At 36.7% G+C, this 19769-nt stretch overlaps 1 protein-coding gene and 1 long non-coding RNA gene across 3 annotated transcripts in view; both read right to left on the reverse strand.

Annotated features, from left to right (window-relative positions):
* The window catches only part of prkcha (protein kinase C, eta, a), a 46681-nt gene that overhangs the window by 25088 nt on the left and 1824 nt on the right, over window positions 1–19769 (reverse strand). The window contains exons 2-9 of one of the 2 annotated variants that reach the window (XM_015021241.1): window positions 9682–9745; window positions 5704–5857; window positions 5585–5619; window positions 5422–5504; window positions 3827–3956; window positions 3616–3749; window positions 3412–3543; window positions 1991–2164 (exon numbers count right to left, since the gene is read on the reverse strand). In XM_015021241.1, the coding sequence (XP_014876727.1) occupies window positions 1991–2164; window positions 3412–3543; window positions 3616–3749; window positions 3827–3956; window positions 5422–5504; window positions 5585–5619; window positions 5704–5857; window positions 9682–9745 (906 nt within the window). Of the gene's footprint in view, window positions 1–1990; window positions 2165–3411; window positions 3547–3615; window positions 3750–3826; window positions 3957–5421; window positions 5505–5584; window positions 5620–5703; window positions 5858–9681; window positions 9746–19769 lie in introns of both variants that reach the window. The other variant, XM_015021240.1, reaches the window with a different exon arrangement.
* Window positions 11278–16079, reverse strand: LOC106939014 (uncharacterized). The gene is made up of 3 exons (XR_001422741.1): window positions 15990–16079; window positions 14210–14211; window positions 11278–11289 (listed from the first exon to the last, which is right to left on the reverse strand). It is a non-coding gene; the product is annotated as an uncharacterized LOC106939014 (long non-coding RNA).

A 19769-nucleotide genomic window follows, 5' to 3' on the forward strand; every position in this document is an offset into this window, starting at 1 on the left:
TGATCGGTGACCGATCGATCGGCACACCTCTAGTTATAAGGCGCCTTTTTTTAAGTGTATGTAAGTACAGTGTGCACAGCTCAGGTAAGAATGTTTGAATCACCACAGAGAGCGTTTAAATTACTGAGTATGGTGCTGGTTTGCTAGGTCTTCAAGATCCCACTGAATTATTTATCTTAAATTCATCCTCGTCTGATAAATCATCTCAATCACAACTTCAAACTAAAAACTGCAGAGTTTGCCGTCAGTTCTTCTTGTCTGGTTGGTCTTTGATAGTTTGGTTTTCCCAACATCAGCGTTCTGCAGAAACTCTCTGACTTCTTTCTCTCTTTCCTTTCTTCCTCATTCTCTCTCTCTCCTTTTCTCTTTCCTTCTATATTCCTTCTCTCCTTATTCTTGCTTCCTCAGTTCTTTCTTTGAATCTTGATTCTCTCTTTCCTTCCTTCTTCTTTTCTTTCATTAATTCCTTCTTCATTCTCTCTTTCATATTCTCTCTCTCCCTTCCCATTTTCTTCCTGTCTCTCCTTACCAGTAACTGGGAGCTACCAGCTTAAACAGACTCTGAACAGGAAATCCATTAAAAACTTCGACACACTCGTGTATTTATCTGTCAAGACAGAATAATTCATCCATGGCAGGAGCGACAGATCCATAATTAAAACCACAGAATGACGTGAAAATTCAAATTTCCTGAAAACAAGGAAGTGTTCTGGTACATGAGCTGCAACAGCGGCGGTGTTGTTCCCGCCTACAGGTGATTATTCTCGCACCCATTAGCAGCGTTGCTGCGTCATCGCTACCAGCCTGACAACCTCAGCTGAGCAAACAAAAAATGTGTTTACTCGAGTTACATGACATTAACTTCCAGACAGCTGGATGAATCAGGATTAAATCAGGAGGAGCATTCCTTCACAGTTCGCGATTAACTGGCTGGTATTTTAGTAATTTGTTATTCTGATGATTAATCGATTAATCGGATAAAAAAAAGGAACTTTGTACTGATTTTTCATTTATCCACTTTAGTCCATTTTATGAAATATTAGAAATATGGGTAACACTTTATTTGAAGGGGGGTGAATAAGACTGTCATGACACTGTCATAAACATTACATAACACCTGTCATGAACATGAATAAGCCTTCATGAATATTTATGACTGTTGTCATAAAGCGTCATTCGGTAAAATGACACTTTTAATACAAAGTTGACATTATTCAAAATGTCTTTGTTATGACAACTTGACATTAACCAAGAAATCATTACTGTTTAAGCTTTACCTTTAATAACATAAAGATACCTAATTTTAAAGTGCAATCAGTAATAATTTTATAACAAATTTATATCAGTATATATATATATATATATATATATATATATATATATATATATATATATATATATATATATATATATATATTTCCCGTCTCATTCCCATCGGTTACTGTTTGCTGACGCCATTGTGATTACAGATCAGATAAAACACAAAGAATTACAGAAAAATATATATATTATTTTGTACAGTTTTGATTTTATTATTGCTCTGAATATGTTGTTCTTTCAGCCCTTTTTAGAGTCTGACACTCCAATTAATTGATTACTAAATTAGTTGATGATTATTTCAGCAATTGATTAATCACGATTAACCCAATTAATCGCTCTAGCCCTAAAAAAGAACATCTGCAAATGAAGCATGAATAAGAAAAGCACAAGCTGAGCATGTTTACTTTCTCGTAGTATTAAACAATCATATTTAATAAGACTTTAGTACAAACTATTTACACAAAGCTATATAAAAAGCATTTCTGTGAAGCCTTGAAATATGCATACATGCGGCAAAAAAATCCCCCCCAAAAAATAATGTTGCCATAGGTAATAAAATTACTTTGGTGTTTTGGGAGAACGATGTTCATGGTCTTTGTAAAAATAAAGTATTACAGATTGAAACCAGGAGGATTCCTTCACAGACTGAGTGTGTTCATGCTTCACTGACCGGTGTTTGGAAACAGCAGTAGAGCTGCGTGAGGTACGGGTGGCAGCGGGCCAGAGACAGAACCCGCTTCTCCGTCATGGTGCACTCCACATCGTCGTCCTGCAGGATGATGTCCTTCTTCAGCACCTTGATGGCGAAGACGTGATCTTTGCTGTTTAGTTTCGCCAGCATCACCTGCAGAAACCACGTAGTGACAGTACAGACATGAAACGGGCAATTTGTCAACTGCTGCATACCGTCAGCAGCTTTGAGCAATTACAATTAAACTTCTTAAGATTTAAAAAGACGATTTTGTTGGGGCAAAATAAATATATATTAAGTTTTATTGATATTACGCTTCATTAGCAATGAAACGATTAATAGATAATAGGAACAAATGTCCACTACTTTGGTAACCGATTAATCGTTAACTGGAGTATCAGATAGCGATTAATCGTCAACATGTTTACGGTATTTATATGAAGCAAACAAATTCTCTGTCTTATCTGGTCAATCAGTTTAATTTTATTGGATTTCTGCAACTTTGAGTAATTATAATTAATCTTTAGATTTAAAAGGACAACTTTGTTGGGGCAAAATAACTATATATTTTTTGTTATTGCACTTCATTAGCGCTGAAACGATTAATCAAATTAATCGTGATGAATCAATTATTGAAACTATTGTAGTTTCAATAATTAGCTTGAGAAACAGTTTTTTTATATTACACTTTATAAGGACTAAAACATTATTCTGATTAGTCGGACTATTTGTGATTCATTATGATTAATTGATTATTAAAATAATTGTTGACTAATTTAGTAATTAAATAATCATAACAGACTCTAAAAAGGCCCTTTGGTGACAGAGTAACACACTCAGTGCAGTAATTAAAGAAAAACTGGACCATGAAAATACATTTTGCATTTAAAATGCTAAAACATATAAATAGACTGAGATATTTTTTTATTTCAAATGAGAAATGTAAATTTATTTTGTACAGTTTTGGTTTTATTACTACTCTGAATATGTTGTTCTTTTAGCAAACAGTCTTTTTCAAGAGTCTGTATGCTCCAGTTAATGATTATCTCAATAACCAATTAATCTGATTAATTCTTTGAACCCTATGACATAACTGCAAATAAAGCATCAATAAGAAAAGCACAACCTCAGCATGTTTGCTTTCTTACAGTATTAAACAATTGCATCCAATAAGACTTCAGTGCAAACTTAATTGCAGCTGCAGATCTAACTCTGGCGATTATGTGGAGCCTTGAAATATCCACTCTGCATAAATACTGGCTAAAAATATGCATGCAGAACCCATAAAAATATGTTGCTGTGGGCAATAAAACAATGTTCCGTTTGTATTTGTGAAAGAAACTTGTGCCATCTTAAAAGCTCTGGTTTTTTTCTCCCATATCGCTCGAAGTCGTTCCCACCTTGCCGAAGCTTCCTTTGCCGAGAACCTGAAGGAAGGTAAAATCTGAGATCCCCAGCCGCGGGGTCTCCGGCTGAGCCTCTGTGGTCGTACTCTCCGTTCTCTCGGACGGCTGCCTCCTCGGCTCTTTAACCTGCTGGAAAAGGTCGACACGTTCACAGAGATCCAGAGGTTATCCAGAGTAATGTGAGAAAAGTCTTTCTACCATCGTGTTTCGCTTGGAGAGTCCTCCGGCCTGCAGACCCATCTCTGCTAGCTTGTTAGCCAGCTCCACGCTGTTGACGCCGCAGCTTGGGGCGACGTTGCCTTTGCAGCGGATGTGAACATTCATTTTACAAACTGAAAACAGGAGGATAAATATATGAATTAGACAAACCAAAAGATAAATGAGATCCCGACTTTTAGGTTTGCTGTACTTTTGCAGTGCAGGCCCTGCCGAACTATTCCCCACAGCAGGGAACCACAGTGGTCACAGAAGGTGGGAGACTTGTAGGTGTGAATGTTGAACTTGTGAGGGACGTTGATGCTGAAACCTTGAGTTGCATCCTGCAAGAAAACAACAGAGACCGTAAATTAATCAGTACAGGTCAGATTAGTTAAATAAAGTAAGTTAGACGAGCAGGAAAACACTTTGGAGCTAATTTAACGCTGTGAACTTGAAACGAGAAAATGCAACAAAGCTGCAACTTTCTGATTGATGTCTTGAGGTTTTCGTTCGAAACGACCACAACATGTTCTCTGCTTAATCTATCTTCTGAGTTGCACCAGCAAAAAAGTTTGCCTAACATGATACTGCCAGTGGAGATGGTGTCTAAAACCTTTCCGATTTTTGGGGGGAAAACACTAAACATTTTGTTTCTTCTAAAATAAAAGGCCTCTGAAGACGTGATTTCCAGATCTTCTTCCTTTAAGTTCATATCGGTACGGATAATGGCTCTTACCAGCTTTCATCAGCATCTTCACAAAGTTTTGCTTTGTTCTGGGTTAGATTCACACATTTTGCAACAATGAGCATCAAATTTTGCCCAAGGATGAACCAGAGTTATGAAAGTCTGCATCTGTCTTCCTGCTAACCGTTTTCCCATGTCACACAAAGAAGTAGCGTGTTTGAATCTTTAACGCAAATGATGTGAACAACATCTTGGATTTTGTAGATGTTTATAAACACTTTTATTGTATGTAATACTTTGATTTTGAAGAAAATCATAAAACAACTCCGTAGAAAAATCTCTCCTAATTATATCATTTATCAACAGAAAGAAGTTTGGCAATCCTCATTGACTTAACACAGAAAGAAACAGTTTAATTTAATGTGAAAGAACAAGAAGTGTATGTAAATATTGAGTTTTAAGTGTGTTGGGACTCCTGGTTTAAATGTGTAATAATTTAAATGAGAGTTCAGATTACTGAGGATGGTGCCGGTTTGATAGTTGTTCAGGCTGCTGCTCTCAGATAATATTTCTCTGAACTTCCTCATCCTAATTTGATACATCGGCATTTAAAACTCCACTTCTGACACTGCAGACTTTGCTATCACTACTTTTTGGCTTATGCAAAGTTTGGTGTTTCAACAGCATTCTTCAACAGGTTTTCTTTCCTTCTACTTCTGTTTCCTTCTTCCTTTCTCTAATGCATGCCTTTTATGGTGCTACTTGTCATTTTAATATTTCAGCAGTCTTTGTGTCTTTGCTTCATTTGCTCAGGATTAACCAAAAACAGGAGAAACTTTTGCTTTTGTACAAAATGCAGATCACTAGTGAGTATCTGTAGAGATGTAAATACATGAGCAGCTCATGTGGGAAAGTTTAGCGAAGTGCGTCGTTCTGGCTCAGTGGTAGACTCAGACAGAAACAGGAAGCTGTAAAGGCTGCTGATCTCTGCAGGTGCTGAGTGGGTGAACTTGCATGTGTGCGAGTGGGCTGCTATTTTAGGGCTTTCTGAATTAACGCAAAAAGTTCCTTAAAGTTGTGTGAAAATGAAGAGAAAAGAGGCAGAAACAAGCAGGCGTTACCTTCTCTTTGGTTGATTTCTTCATGCGTGGACACACAGTGACAACCAGCTGGTGGCACCGCTTATGAACTACACACGTACACACTGAAAACACACACAGGGTTACAGTCGCTTCTGCAGCGGATGACCAACAGTCGAACAAAGAGGACAGCCAGTCTGCACACCTTGACACTGGTAACCTTGTTTTCCGAACACACCCCTGCAACAGAGGAGAGGAAACGGTCAGATCTCCTTCAGACAGTTCCGGCTTCGCTCCGGCTTGGTTTCGGCGGGTCGGACTCACCAGATGAACTCCTTGCAGTGGAAGCAGAAGGTGGGCTGACGGAGGAAAGTGGACATGAACTTGTGCCCGTTGACCTGGTGGATCCGTCGCCTCACGGCGCCCTGCCGCTCCCTCGTAAACTGCTTGTGGGTGTTTTCCTTCGTTACGGCGACATCTGCAACGAGACCGGAGGATCGTTTGGGATCAAATAATGGAAAACGCATCAAAACGCCATCCTTAAAGGGGAAAAATTCACATTTAGCATGTTTTTGTATTTCCATTTCGGTCTCTACTGGTTCTAAAAAAATCACCCCCTGTTTTTTTTTTAGCAATTATTTAATGTTTTATGTTGTCTATAAAAACCTTTGGAATGCAATGCAACACTGCGCGTAACCTAGCAACCCCGCAACCCCGTCCCACCACCCGCAGGTGGGTAGTCGCCAAAAGTTTTACTCAAGTAAAAGTAAAAAAGTATTTAGTGAAATGTCTAATCAAGTACTGGTTAACTGATCCAATTATCATTTAATATTTAAAAATTACATCATCATATGGCCCAAAATATGAAGTCAATTGGAAATGTTGGTATTTTAAGGACCGAAGTGACAATAATATGTCACTGTGCAATGGCTGCTGGAAAGGAAAAGTGTTTTTTGTTGTTGACTTTCCATCCAGAAACCACTTGCTGCATCCTTGTTGGGTGTGCAGGAGGCTCTACTACTGATTTTCAAACATGTACGGTTGTATAATAGCAGCCATTCTCATGGTTAAACGTTGAGGTGAGCGGGGCGTTTCCAGCTGCAGTTAATTTGGATTTAAGATGACAAGATGCACTAAAGCAGCTCATTCTGAACTGATCAGACTAAAATCTCATTATATAAGAATGATTTTGTGTAAAAAATGTGAAAAAATGTCCCCTTTTAGTGTCTCAGCCATAGAAACAGGTTGATTTGTAGTTCAGTTAGGTTGTTCTGCTTTGTGTTGTTGCTTGTTTGGATTTAGGATTGTTCAGTAACGCTCTAACTGTGCACCAACTTCCTAAAATGTAAACAAACTAAACAATAATCAGACAGCCGTCATATGAGGATTTGGTTTCCTACCAACGCACCGTGAACTCCCATCTGATGTCACGTTTTATTTTTGTAACATGTATTTTATTATTTTTGGATCCTACACAGCTGTTTAACAGTAACTAGTATGTCAGTGTAAATGACTATATCGTTGTTTTAAGACTATTTTCCAGTGATGTATTTATAATGGCATAATACTGCAGGTTCGCCCTGTGAGACACCAGAACTGGGAGATATTTTAAATATTCAAAGTAAAACAACAGAAATAAACTGTAAATAAAATGGATTCTGAAGTCTAAACAGGATAGTCCATCAAAAAGTAAAATAATCAGAATGGAAATGATTGATTTCTTTTTCATTCATTAACTGATTAACTCCAACACGCTCAGGCCAGAGATGAAACACACAGACTGTGTGCAACATTCTACATTTTTCCACCATTAGTAAAACATTTTGAACATTTCAGTGCAAAACGTTTAAATAAAGTTTTGTTTCGCTTTTGATCCACTCCCATTCTGAAGAGGGAGTGAATATTGGGAATTTAATCCACCAAGTCATGACCAGGTGTGCCACGTTTTCCTCTCATTTATGCACATTTTTGATGTTTAATGACTGAATGGAAGTGAAATTTATATTATTTTTTTCACTTGTAGTTAATATGTGATCATCCCCTAAAGCAGGGAGTCAAACTCATTTTCATTTTGGGCCAAAACTAAAATCTGAATGTTCTTAAACGGCCGGTTGTGACAGAATGTGTTGATAAAACCCATTTATCTGCTAAAATATCTATAAATAGTGTTTCTTTAAATTAAATAATATTGAAAATCTTTTCTACTGATCAGCCCCTCCAAGATTTCATGATTGTCTTTGTGTTTATTTTGTAATCAAAAATCACAGATTTTCTGGTGCTAATTTAGAAATAATTGTAAGAACTTTTACAATATTTGTGCTAATATATGATACTAAATATGGCTTTTTATTAATCACTGTCCTGGTCACAGATATGACTTGACATCAAGGCTGAGGTAGTCGTCCCTTAAACCCAATGTTTGTGGCCAATTTTGAGAAACAATTTCAGTGAAATCAGAAATCTGTCGATTTTGTGAGAATTTTGCAGATTAGTGATGAACAGTGGGGAATCATTGATGTAATTTTGAGTCTTGAGGGTCACATAAAAAGCTTCGGGGGCCAAATTTGGATCGCAGGCCTTGAGTTTGACACATGATCCCTAAAATTAGTGCCTTAATTTATTTTCTCTGTTTTAAACATTAAGTTGTGTTTTTTAAATACTTCCTGGTCACATTTAGACTGGAAAGTGGAGGTTAAACACACCTCTTAGGTGTTGGTGATGTTGGACACAAACCGGGTCAAAGAACTGATTCGTAATGTTGTTTATAGATGAAACATAATCAGTTCTGTTCGCGGTGTTCTGACCTATTTAAACTTAAAATAAAAGACAGCCATTTAGAGTTATTATAAAGCTAATCCAACTTTGTGCTAATGCTGAAGAAAGAGTTTTAATGAATAAAATGAAACATTTTTTTTGTTGAATAACTTCAGCAGCAATTTACGATAAACTTGTAGACTAGGAGTGCAAACGTTTTGCTTTTCTGACATGTCAGGTGAAGATGTCACCTGGACATCTTCACCTGGTTCCAAACAGTAAAGGGATTCAGGCAAAACAATTATAAAATGCATCATTTGGTGAAAGGAACTTTAAGTACGTGTGAATTGTTTGACTTGCATGGTTTCTTTAATATTTGCATTTCTTCCACTGAGCAGTGAGTTGTGTAAGTATAGCAGAGAGAAGAAAACCACATGAGCTACGGAAACTTACATGCTGAGCCCACACTCTGGCCTGCGAATAAAAGCTGTGATACTCTGAAGAGTGTTAATTTCAGCATAAGTAAACTGCAACAAGTGCTTTCTGGATGATAAGTCAACAACAATGAAAATGTGTCTTCTCCAGCAGCCACTGTACAGCGCATACAGCAATAAAGCCAGCTGACCAAACGCGCTGCAGCTCAGTTTTGGTTGCTAGGTAACAGTGCAGTGTTGCATTACTTTCCGGAGGTTTCTTGGGACAACACAAAACATTAATTTATTGCCAAAAAACATCTGGATAATTTTTTAAGCACTTCGGAGGTTTTTAGAAGAAGTTGGGACTTAAATGGATAAAAATGTTCGAAATGTTAATTCTGCATAAAGGTCTCCTTTAAAGATGCTGACATTTCAAGCACAAAAGTGGATTTATTGCATCAGACGAGGTCTTTGCATCAGTAGACGTACATAAATAGATTCTGCCCGTTTACGGTAAGTAGCTTTTCTTTTTAAAGCCTGGCACTACTTTTTTTTCCACCGGTAGTTCATTTTTCTAATTTTGAAAGCGCACACTTCACAATATGTTAATATGTAATAAAATGCATGAAAAATATTCAAAAATTCAAGAATAAAACTACAAAAAACCTTTAAAAATGGTTGAAGAAATAAGAAAGAAAGCCTGGCTCATTGGGCTAAAATTATTTTTAAACCTGCAACATGTTCATTAGATATTTTTAGGACACTTTAGATTTAGTTTATTTTTTAAAGTTCAAACCAAGCAAGGCATCAGCAGAAAACAGAAGAAAAAGTTCTACTTAGTAAGTATGAGAATAAAAACCCAGAGACATGGTGCAACACATCAGCATGCAGCCTCAACTTCTCCTTTATCATGGCAGCAAGTCACTTCCACCCCTCTGATCCAAAATGCTGTTTCATGATGACCAAGTCAATTCAGTTTGTGTGCAAAAGCTTCGAAGTGTTGTGGAAAGTTAGCTGGCAGCTGACACAAATTAGCTCTCAGCTAACAGAGTCACACAGTGGCGCCTGCATGAATGCATTCAGAAGATGCTCGCTGTGACGCCAAAAATTAGAAGTAAAGTCATCGCCCTACCGTCGGTGAACGATCCAGTGAGCGTAATCAGGACGTAAACCTTGCCCTCTGGCTCCAAGTCCATCTGCAGACACATAGACACACAACGTTGTTTTTTATGAACGCACCAGCAGGAAATGGAAACACAAAATTAACATTTGGCCCGACTACAGAAGAATTTATTATCAGAAAGTATTTAATTTACAACAAAGATGTTATGTTCTCTAGAAAAACGAATCAATCAGTTACAGTAGCAGAGACAGAATGCTAATGCTAATGCTTCAGGATGCCATTAGCATCCCTCTGAAGGACTTTGGGCGGCCCAAAGGGAACAAATCCGGCCTTCAAGCATTAGTGGTTGATACAGATGATGAACACTTTCAACATTTTTAAAAAATAAATAAATAGCATCATCTTTAAAAAATAAAACTCCCATTTATCAACAAGGTTTTTACATTCACCTTAATTTTCGAGTAACTAGAAAAACACTAATGATTGTTTTTCATACAAGTAAACAATGATTTATACATCCACTTTTATGAAATTGTTTAGTTTATTATTGAGCAACTAAAAATAAAAGAAGGCACCAAAAGCTTGTTTTAAAAATGTTATATTGAAAAAAAGAAAAAGTAAACTTTTTGTGTTTTCAACTTAACAATTTTGACCCTCATGGTGAAAAGTTTGAACTAAACCAGAAACTAAACCAGAAACACTTGGTAAGATTTAATTTTTTAATTGTACTCTGACTTGAGTACAATATTTGGCGACTCTACCCAGAGCATAGCTTTCATTCCTTTCAGACTACATAACACTGAAAGAATCTGACGGACCTTACAGGAAGGCGGTCCGACGGGCCCAGCCAGTTGAGTCGCAACTTATTTCATAAGCTGCAATACGTAAACATCAAAGAAACTTTTAAAGATGGACACCGCCTGTCTGTCAAGCAGGCAGGCGGGGGAACAGATACTTCCTGCCGAAACCACCGAGTGGAAACTCAGGTCACTGAAGTAAGATCTATTTATGTTCGATACACCCTTCCTGGAAAAACCTGACAGGGCACAAACAGAGCCACGTGGAGCAAGAAGGCAACCGACAGGCTTAATGTAAAAACGTGTTTTCACTTCAGCTTACAGATCCCTGCTCCTGTTTTCAGTCACTTCCTGAGTCTAGACAGATATCAGACTTCCACCCTGAACAGCTTCAGCCATGCGGGTTGGTTTCTGGGCTGGGCCTCGTCTGGTAGGCGGGTTGGCGATGCTCACCGCTCCCTGGCCTGAGCAATGAGCCAGGCAGCTTATGTTTTTTATCTCCCTCTGATTCAGGTGGAAAACCTTCAGACTGAACAAACAAACTAACCTGCTACTGTGTGAAAACCAACTAACCCCTCAGATGCAGGTGGAGCAGCCCAAAATTATACTTATGTATGTTTTTTCAGCAATTAGTCTCAAAAACCTCCAGAATGTAATGTTGCCCTGTTACCTAGCAACCCTAGTCGGTTACCTAGCAACCCCAGCCCATTACCCAGACATGCTCAGAGTAACCAAGTAAAAGTAGCAATACCTCAACATATTTTCACTCAAGTAAGGGTAAAAAAGTATTTGATAAAAAGTCTACTCGAGTACTGAGTAACTGATCGAATTATCAGTCATTTCATGTTTAAAAATTACATCATCAGACGGAATTAGTTATAAAATTAAGTGGAAATTTTGGTAATTTAAGAACAATAATGACAATAATTCATATAAGTAACAAAAAATAACAAAATCAGGCTAAATAAATTATTTCCAAATCAGCTTCTTTCAATATAAAGCTCATGAAACTTTAACAAAAACTGCAGGTGTGTTTCTGTGTCTGGTGGATTTCTGGTTAAAACATGTTTTTCATTCAGTGGGTAGAAAATCCAGAAATTTTACACAGGTAAGAGCAGAGATACTTCATAATAAAATTACTCAAGAAAAAGTAAAAAGTACAGCATAGTAAAAGTATTTTTTATTTTTATTTTTTTCAAAAAAGTAACTCAAGTAAATGTAATTGAGTTAATGTTAGTTACTATCCAACTCTGGTAAGTAGCTACATATTTACATAAGTAATGCTGTGCTTTTTACTTTAGTAAATTTATAATGAAGTATCACTACTCTTGTTTGAGTATCACTACTCAGGAAAGAATAGTGATACTTCATAGTAACTGAGCAACTTCACTGAATGAAAACAAACATGTTTTAACCAGAAATTCACCAAACACACCTGAAGTTTTTGTTAAAGTTTTATAAACTTCATATTAAAAGAAAATTATTTGGATTTTTTTAAAATTATGTTATTTATATGAGTTATTGTCACTTTGGTTGATAAAAACCCAAAACTTTCACATAATTTACATTATATAATCTTATATAATATACGCCTTTTCTCAAAAGTCACATCATTTCAACATAAGACCGAAACCTCAATCACCCATTCATGCAGACATAGAGCTGCAACTAACATTTATTTTAGTAACTGAATATCTGGACAATTAATCGGAACAAAAATAGGAACACACCGCAGATTTTTTACTAACCACTTGATCTGTTTTTTTTATTAGAAATTATGCAAATAAAAATGTATTCAATTAATTTTTTGAGTAGGAAAATAAGCATTTTATGGTAACACTTTATTTGAAGGGGGTTGAGTAAGACTGTCATGACACTGTCATAAACATGTCATAAACACCTGTCATGAACATGAATAAGCCTTCATGAATATTTATGACTGTTGTCATAAAGCGTCATTCGGTAAATTATGACACTTTTAATACAAAGTTGACATTATTCAAAATGTCTTTATTATGACAACTTGACATTAACCAAGAAGTCATTGCTGATATAAATTTGTTATAAAAGTATTACTGATTGCACATTAAGAATTAGGTAACTTTATGTTATTAAAGGTAAAGTTTAAACAGTAATGATTTCTTAGTTAATGTCAAGTTGTCAAAACAAAGACATTTTGAATAATGTCAACTTTGTATTAAAAGTGTCATAATTTACCGAAAGATGCTTTATGACAACAGTCATAAATATTCATGAAGGCTTATTCATGTTCATGACATGTGTTATGTCATGTTTATGACAGTGTCATGACAGTCTTATTCAACCCCCTTCAAATAAAGTGTTACCCATTTTATTGACTAAAGTGCAATAACAGAGCAATCCTTTAGTGAACGATTGGTCATTTGTTGAATAGGATGCATATTTTTAACATTAACATCATCCTTAGAGTCACTCCAATTAATGATTAATTGATTACAAAACTAGTTGATGATTATTTCAAAAAGCGATTAATCCCTATATTAAAGCCCTATATTATACATCTTTAAACAAAAAACAATGCATATGAAAAAATTTTAAAATAAAGAAATTTAATTTTCAGATCTTCTTTGTAATGATACAACATTACACGGAGTCAATAATAATCAGTTAGTATCATCTTTAGGTTATTCACATGAGATTTGTGACTTTTTTCTATTTAATGAATAAAAATGACAACTACTGTGGCTAGTGAGGTCCAAGCTGAAGTTTGTGTGCCTACAGTGCGGCTATTATAGTAAAACCGAACCACAGAGAAGGAAACCTTTAAATAACTTTAAAACAGAGGAAGGTGGGTGGAAAATGTTGAGGGTCGTTTTTAACCAACTTTCAGTTTATTCGCTGCTTCTCAAATCGCGCCTACAAATACTTCAATGGGGAATCAATAGAGAGGGGGCAACACAATGTGAAGTGCGGAGGTGTTGAGCAGCTAAGGAAGTCAAAGATGTCGGAGTGGTGGAGTCATCTGCAGGCGGGAGGCGAAGGAAGCTGCCCTTTTGGTCTAAATGTAAGAAAAATTCTGAAACATCCGGGAAATGTGAGGCTGCACTGTAAAAACACAAAATATTACCAAGTACTTTTGGTCTAGCTTCTACAGCAAATATCTTAGTACCTTTGAAATAAGACAAAACTAACTTATAAGTAACGTTTCAGCTTTCATAAGTAAATAATTCCTTAATATTGATGAAAAAGTACCAGTTCAGCTAACGGATTGTTTCACTGGTTATAAGTGAAAAAATCTGCCACTAGTAGAGCTAAACGTGTTAAAAGCAATATTAGAGGGGATGTATTATTCAAAATTTACTTTTTACTCTTAAAGAAAAAACAAAACAAACCCCCCCCCAGCACGAACGCTTAAATAAACAAACGTCCAGACAGTTTTTGGCAATGAGTTAATGTTTTTTAGTGTCTGGAAAATGAGCCATTTCAAAAGCTCCTAGAATGTAACATTACAGATCAGCAGCCACTGGCGGTTACCTAGCAACACCTGCGGAGCTCACCCGTTACCTAGCAACCCAAGTGGAACTCGGCCAGGTTTGGTCAGCTAGCTTTACCACTACTGGAGTCTCTACTACTGCTTTTAAAAAAAGAGTACGCCTGTACGCGCATCTGTTTGCAGCTATTTTCACATGGTGTAAATGTTGAGTTGGGGGCATGGCCAACAGAAACATATTTAGATTTAAAGCGACAAGACGCCCTAAAACAGCTCAAAATGGTCAGAACTGAGCAGACTAAAAGTTGTGCAAAAAATTTAATTAACATGTCTTGCATAGACCTATTCTAACCGGTTCAAGGAAGCTTAATAGGTCACCTTTAAGGAATCATTTACTTAAAACAAGCTTGCTATCTTGCTGAAAAGTTACTTATGAGTTAGTTTTGTCTGATTTCAAGTGTACCAAGATACTTGCATTAGAAACTAGGTAAGATTTTGTATTTTTGTGGTGTGAACAGAACCGTGGGCATGGAGATGGGGGGGAAACATGAGGTTTGGGAGCAAACTGGAAAAGAGCCAACAGAGAAGACAAGCGCTTGGCTGTGAGCCTCTGAGAAAATGATCAACAAGTGGGAAAAAAGTGTGATAAACACCAGAGTGGGCGTGTAAAGGCTTGCACCTCGAAGAAAACCAGCCCCAGCGCTTCGTCTGCACAACAAAGCACTAAAAAAAAAAAAAAAAAAAAGACGCAGCCCATCGTAGTTCAGATCTAGCAGATAGCAACCTCAAGCTGGGGCCTTGAAGTGAGAAAGACATTTGCAGACCAAGTTCCAGTTTCACACCACTTCCTCAAAACTAGCAGGGTCTCAAAGCTCAAGCTAGGGGTTGTTTTCTGCTGAAAGCTGGGGCAAAAAGCACCATGTATTTCTGATTTCTACATGAAATTCATCCCAACACTGAAAAAACCCCACAAAATTTTACCGAGTATTTTTGGTCTAGTTTCTGCTTCAAATATTTCAGTACATTTGAAAGAAGAAAACTAACTTACAAGCAACTTTTCAGCTGGTTTTAAGTCAGTAGTTCCTTGAAATGAATGAAAAGGTACAAATCCACTGGCAGATTATTTCACTTGTAACATGGGTAAAGTATCTTGTTATAAATGAAATCATCTGCCAGTGGAACTATAACTTTGTTGTCAATAATAAGGAATTATTTACTTAAAACAGGCTCCTATCTTGTTGCAGATTAGTTTTGTTTTATTTCAAGAGTACCAAGACACGTGAACTAAAAACTAGATTATTTTTGCAGTGCATGTGCTTGTAATAAATGTAATAAATGCTTGTAATAAATGTTAGTTTTTATCTTTTCAGCAATTTAAGAAGGGAAAACATTCAGTTAAGTTTGAAAAATTAATCTTTGGTTTGAGTTTTACAGTAAAACCTTTCAGAGAGGCATTTCTGCTTGTGTTTCTAAAGCTCTGCAGCTTTTCTGGACGCGCTTCACTGATGTCTAAATGTTGCACATGTGAGACAGTCCTGAGAGTTTTGCTGTTGCAGAGAGAAACGAGCAGCCGCCCCAGGCCTGAACAGGTTCAGCTTACACTCCTGCAGTGGATTCAGGTCCTGGAGGGACGAAAGTACGTTGAAAAAAGAGAAAACATAACGGGGAAACTCCAGTCTGAAGAGTTACCTTTCAAACGGTAAACGAGGCCATTTTGGTTTTGGTCAGATCTGTATCAATAATCTAAGGAAACACTTTGTTTTAAGCCACATGGGAAAAACTCAAGGCCCGTGGGCCAAATCCGGCCCGCTGTAGCTTTTTATGTGGCCCTCTAGATTCTAGACTAAACACTAAGTGTGCTTAAATATCATGTTTTCAATCAATTCAACGCAGTTTTTACCCATTTACTGCCAAATTATATCAATCAGTACCTCCGGTTTCTTGAGAATTATTGTGGGAATTGACGTAAAATCACCAAATCCCTGCATTTTTTAGTACTAATTGGGAGTTTGTTGCAGATTTTTTCCAAAAATTGATAAAAACTTTCTTACTTGTATTAAACAGCTGCCTCAGCCTTAATTGGTGTCAGATTATAATCCATGATCTATAAAGCGAGTAATAAAAAGTCACATTTATCCTCATAAATAAGGTCAAATATCTCCAAATTACTACCACAAACACTTTGATTTTTAAAAAAAAATCATAAAAAAGGTCAAATATCTCCAAATTACTACCACAAACACTTTAAATTAAAAAAAAAATCATAAAACGTATCACGAAATCCTGGAGGGACCTAAAAGATGTTCAATAATAATACTTAATATTAAGAAATCATTGATATCTTAACAGTTTGTAAACAGGTTTAATCAATACTTTCTGGCACAACCGGCCCTTTAAAAGCCTCCATGATGTTGATTTGGCCCAAAATGAAAATGAGTCTGACAGAAAACAGATTCATCTGAGATCAAGGAGGTGCAGGTCTGGACCACATGCACGCTGATGCACTTTGCCACGCTTAAGCAGAGCTAACGTTTCGCCACATGGGCCGTCATGTGTGGTTTCTCACTGTGTTCGCTGTCAATAGCAGTCAAAGCCTGTAAGCCAATAAATGGAAACACGAGGCGCCCGAGCGATGGCCTGAGAAGAGGAGACGCGTCCTATAAGGAGTTTAAATGTTAGTTAATGAGTCCTTCGCTTAGGGACAGCGCAGACCTGCTGTGTCTCTCAGTGGGACGTGTAGTAAAGATCATCCTTTAAGCTCTCAGATCTGCTCTGAAGGAGCTTCAAGCAGCTCAAACAGCGGACATACAAACCCTGTCCGATGGAATAACAATTTTGGACATGAAGCATTATCTCAGCAGTAAATGTTTGTGTTTTTGCAGCTTCAGCTACATTTTTTTGCACAACATATAGGAAAAATAACATCATCCTAATATCAGTGTTCAACCGTAACATCAAGATCCAGCCCCAGCTTCCTGATGGAGGGTAAAAAGCTGCTCGCCTCCGATGGCTACCGCTGGTTGCCAAGTTGTCAGCATAGCGCGCCAAGTCTTAGATGTTTGCATGAAACATGAAAGAAAAAGGGGCGCAGTGTTTTGTTACTAATTGTCAACATTATGACAACTAGATAAAGTAAGGAAAAAGTTTAATTTTAAAAATAAATATTAAGGGAGAGGAATGTAGGTCAGTTATGCTAGCTTGACTTTGACAACTTTAACATGTAGATGTGCTGCAGAATTCTGTGTTTCGGTTCAGTAAAAAAAACAAAAAAAACGCTGATCCACAAACCAACTCTCTTACATCTCATCAGTAGAACAGGTGTCAGTCAGTTGCTATGGCAACGGGTTTGTGTGTAGAAGGTAAAAACTTGAATTTTGAGGTGTTCTTCAGTGGTTTTTCTGCATTATTTCTCCCTTTTCTGTGGCGCTCTGCACTAGACTAATAAAACCTAAATCTCCAGGTTTCATTTTGCTAACGGTATCGTTATACCGCGGCAGCGCAGCTACGGACGGCATGTAAAAGAGAAGTTTCTTTTGCCCTCCAGCATCGTGCGCACGCGATGTGTCTACATCAAAAGACAGCTTGGAGTGCATTGTTTGTTGGCTGTTACATTTGAAGAGTCAGGAAATCACTAAAGGTCACAGAGAGTGTTGGACGCATCAGAATGATGAGGAACTCTGAATGACAGCCGATGTTGTCACTGCAATATTCCACATTAGCGCCAACGCAATACTGTCTCTGATTGATCTGACTGAGATTTGCTTAATTCTTCCTAAAAACACAAAATAAAACAAAAACATGCTTTTTTATGTCCAATTTAAGCTCCATTAGGAGTTTTTAACTCAGAAAGCTTAGCTGCAAATGTTGCTCTGTTTGTTACTTCTTTAGTGTAAACTACTATGTGAAAAAACTGAAAGCAGGGAACTGATATGTTTTACTTAAACGTGAACTTTTCACAGAAGTCGGTTTGCATTCTCAGGAGAAAGATCTCTAAACATGCAATGGAGGAAAAAGAAAGCTACGCTAAGCTTTGCTGCACTAAAAATTTTGCTAATTATAGGAGCTAGCAGCTGATTATCATCAACCAAACTAGCTTAAGGTCATTTAGTCTGTGAACTTCTCTGTCTTGGTCTGATAAATGGGCGAGTATCTGATATCAGAGACTCATTCAACCCTCCAATCAGGAGCCTGTCTCAAATTTCCACTGAAAAACTCAAATCTTATCAAATACTTTGGTCTAGTTTCTAGTGCAAATACCTCGGTTCACTTGAAATGAGACAAAACTAACTTACAATCAACTTTTGAACTTTTTGAAAGATATAGAAACTTGCTTAATATAATAATAATAATTGTTTATTATTGATTCAAACATACAAATGTCAGTGGCAGATTATTTCACTAATAATATGGGAAAAATGTCTTTTTTAAATTGAAGTAATCTGCCAGTGAAATTAGTACTTTTTAATCAATATTAAGAAATGATTTATTAAAAATAATCTCCGATTTCTTCCTGAGAAGTTACTTATAAGTTAGTACTTTTAAAATAAGGCAGGACTAAAACATTTGCACCAGAATCTAGACCAAAACTACTTAGTAAGATTTTGTTTTTGCAGTGTTCTCTGAGTCCGGATAGTTTCTGTATTTTACATCACAATTTAAGTCTTTAAAGGTTTGTCAGTATTTAATTTCTGGGGACAAACATGTTGAGTAGGTTAAAGAAAGTCAAAATGAGGTAAAGTTTCCATGAAGTAAATCAGACTGGAAGATAAAACCAGAAAAACATTCAAAGTGATGAAAAATAATGGGCTTAACCAGACTTCCTTTGGTTTGAGGTTTTCTCGTGTATGAATAAATCATTTAACTGAATGAGAAATTAAAATGAGATCAATAATTTCCATTCATATGATTGACAGATTTTCTACCAAATGTCTTTAATCAGGTTTTGGTCTCAACAAGCCGATTTTCTGACAGACAATTTTGTTTAGAGAGACTTCAGTATCTATTTTATTTATCATTTTGGTTGTTTTGTTTATTTATTTTGGATATTTAAAATGTCTTCCAGGTATAATGTGATTTATTTGTTAGAAATAAAAGTTTATTGATCTGTAGGCCAGGTAAGCAGGATTGGTGGAATCAACTGACTCTCTCTCTCTTTCGTTACCTAGCAACTCTCTCTCTGACTTTGGTTACCTAGCAACTCTCTCTCTGTCTTTGGTTACCTAGCAACAACCTGTTGAGTAACTGGCAAGAAGCAGTTTAAAGTTCTGCCTCATAACTGCATAAGAATAAAAAAACAATGGAAATTGTGGATAAAACAGCAAAGCTCATGCCAAAAATTTGGAAGTATTTCAGATATTTAAAACAAAAGAACTAATCGATAATTATCGATATTGATTGATATGAAACACTTATATTGTGATACGTTTACCAGCCATATTGTCTGGCTCTACCATTACTGTTATTTTGTGTAAAAATGGTCTCAAAAGAACATCATGATTGTTTATTTCCTGCCAACAATTTCATGTTCTCTAAGTTTTTCCTGTAATTACACACATATGTCAATAAACATGTTTTAAGACATGTTTTCTCAGACTGGAAGTGATATTTATGTTTTGCAGCATCACAGTCCTGGCTTGAATCTTGATAGGAGAATCACTGGATGGAGCTGGAGATTAGGGTGATGGCAATGAGGAATCCAAGCTAAAAGAGTTTCCACTGGTTCCAAAAACCAGTGGAAACATGCAAAAAAGCTGCTGCTCAGTGGTATAACGACGGGCTGACTGCTGAACTACCAAGGTTTTAAAAACGTAAATAAACCGATACTCCTTTAA

The sequence above is a fragment of the Poecilia latipinna genome, unplaced genomic scaffold (assembly GCF_001443285.1).
Source record: "Poecilia latipinna isolate Pla-1442-1.1 unplaced genomic scaffold, P_latipinna-1.0 Scaffold2750, whole genome shotgun sequence".
Classification (NCBI taxonomy): domain Eukaryota; kingdom Metazoa; phylum Chordata; class Actinopteri; order Cyprinodontiformes; family Poeciliidae; genus Poecilia; species Poecilia latipinna.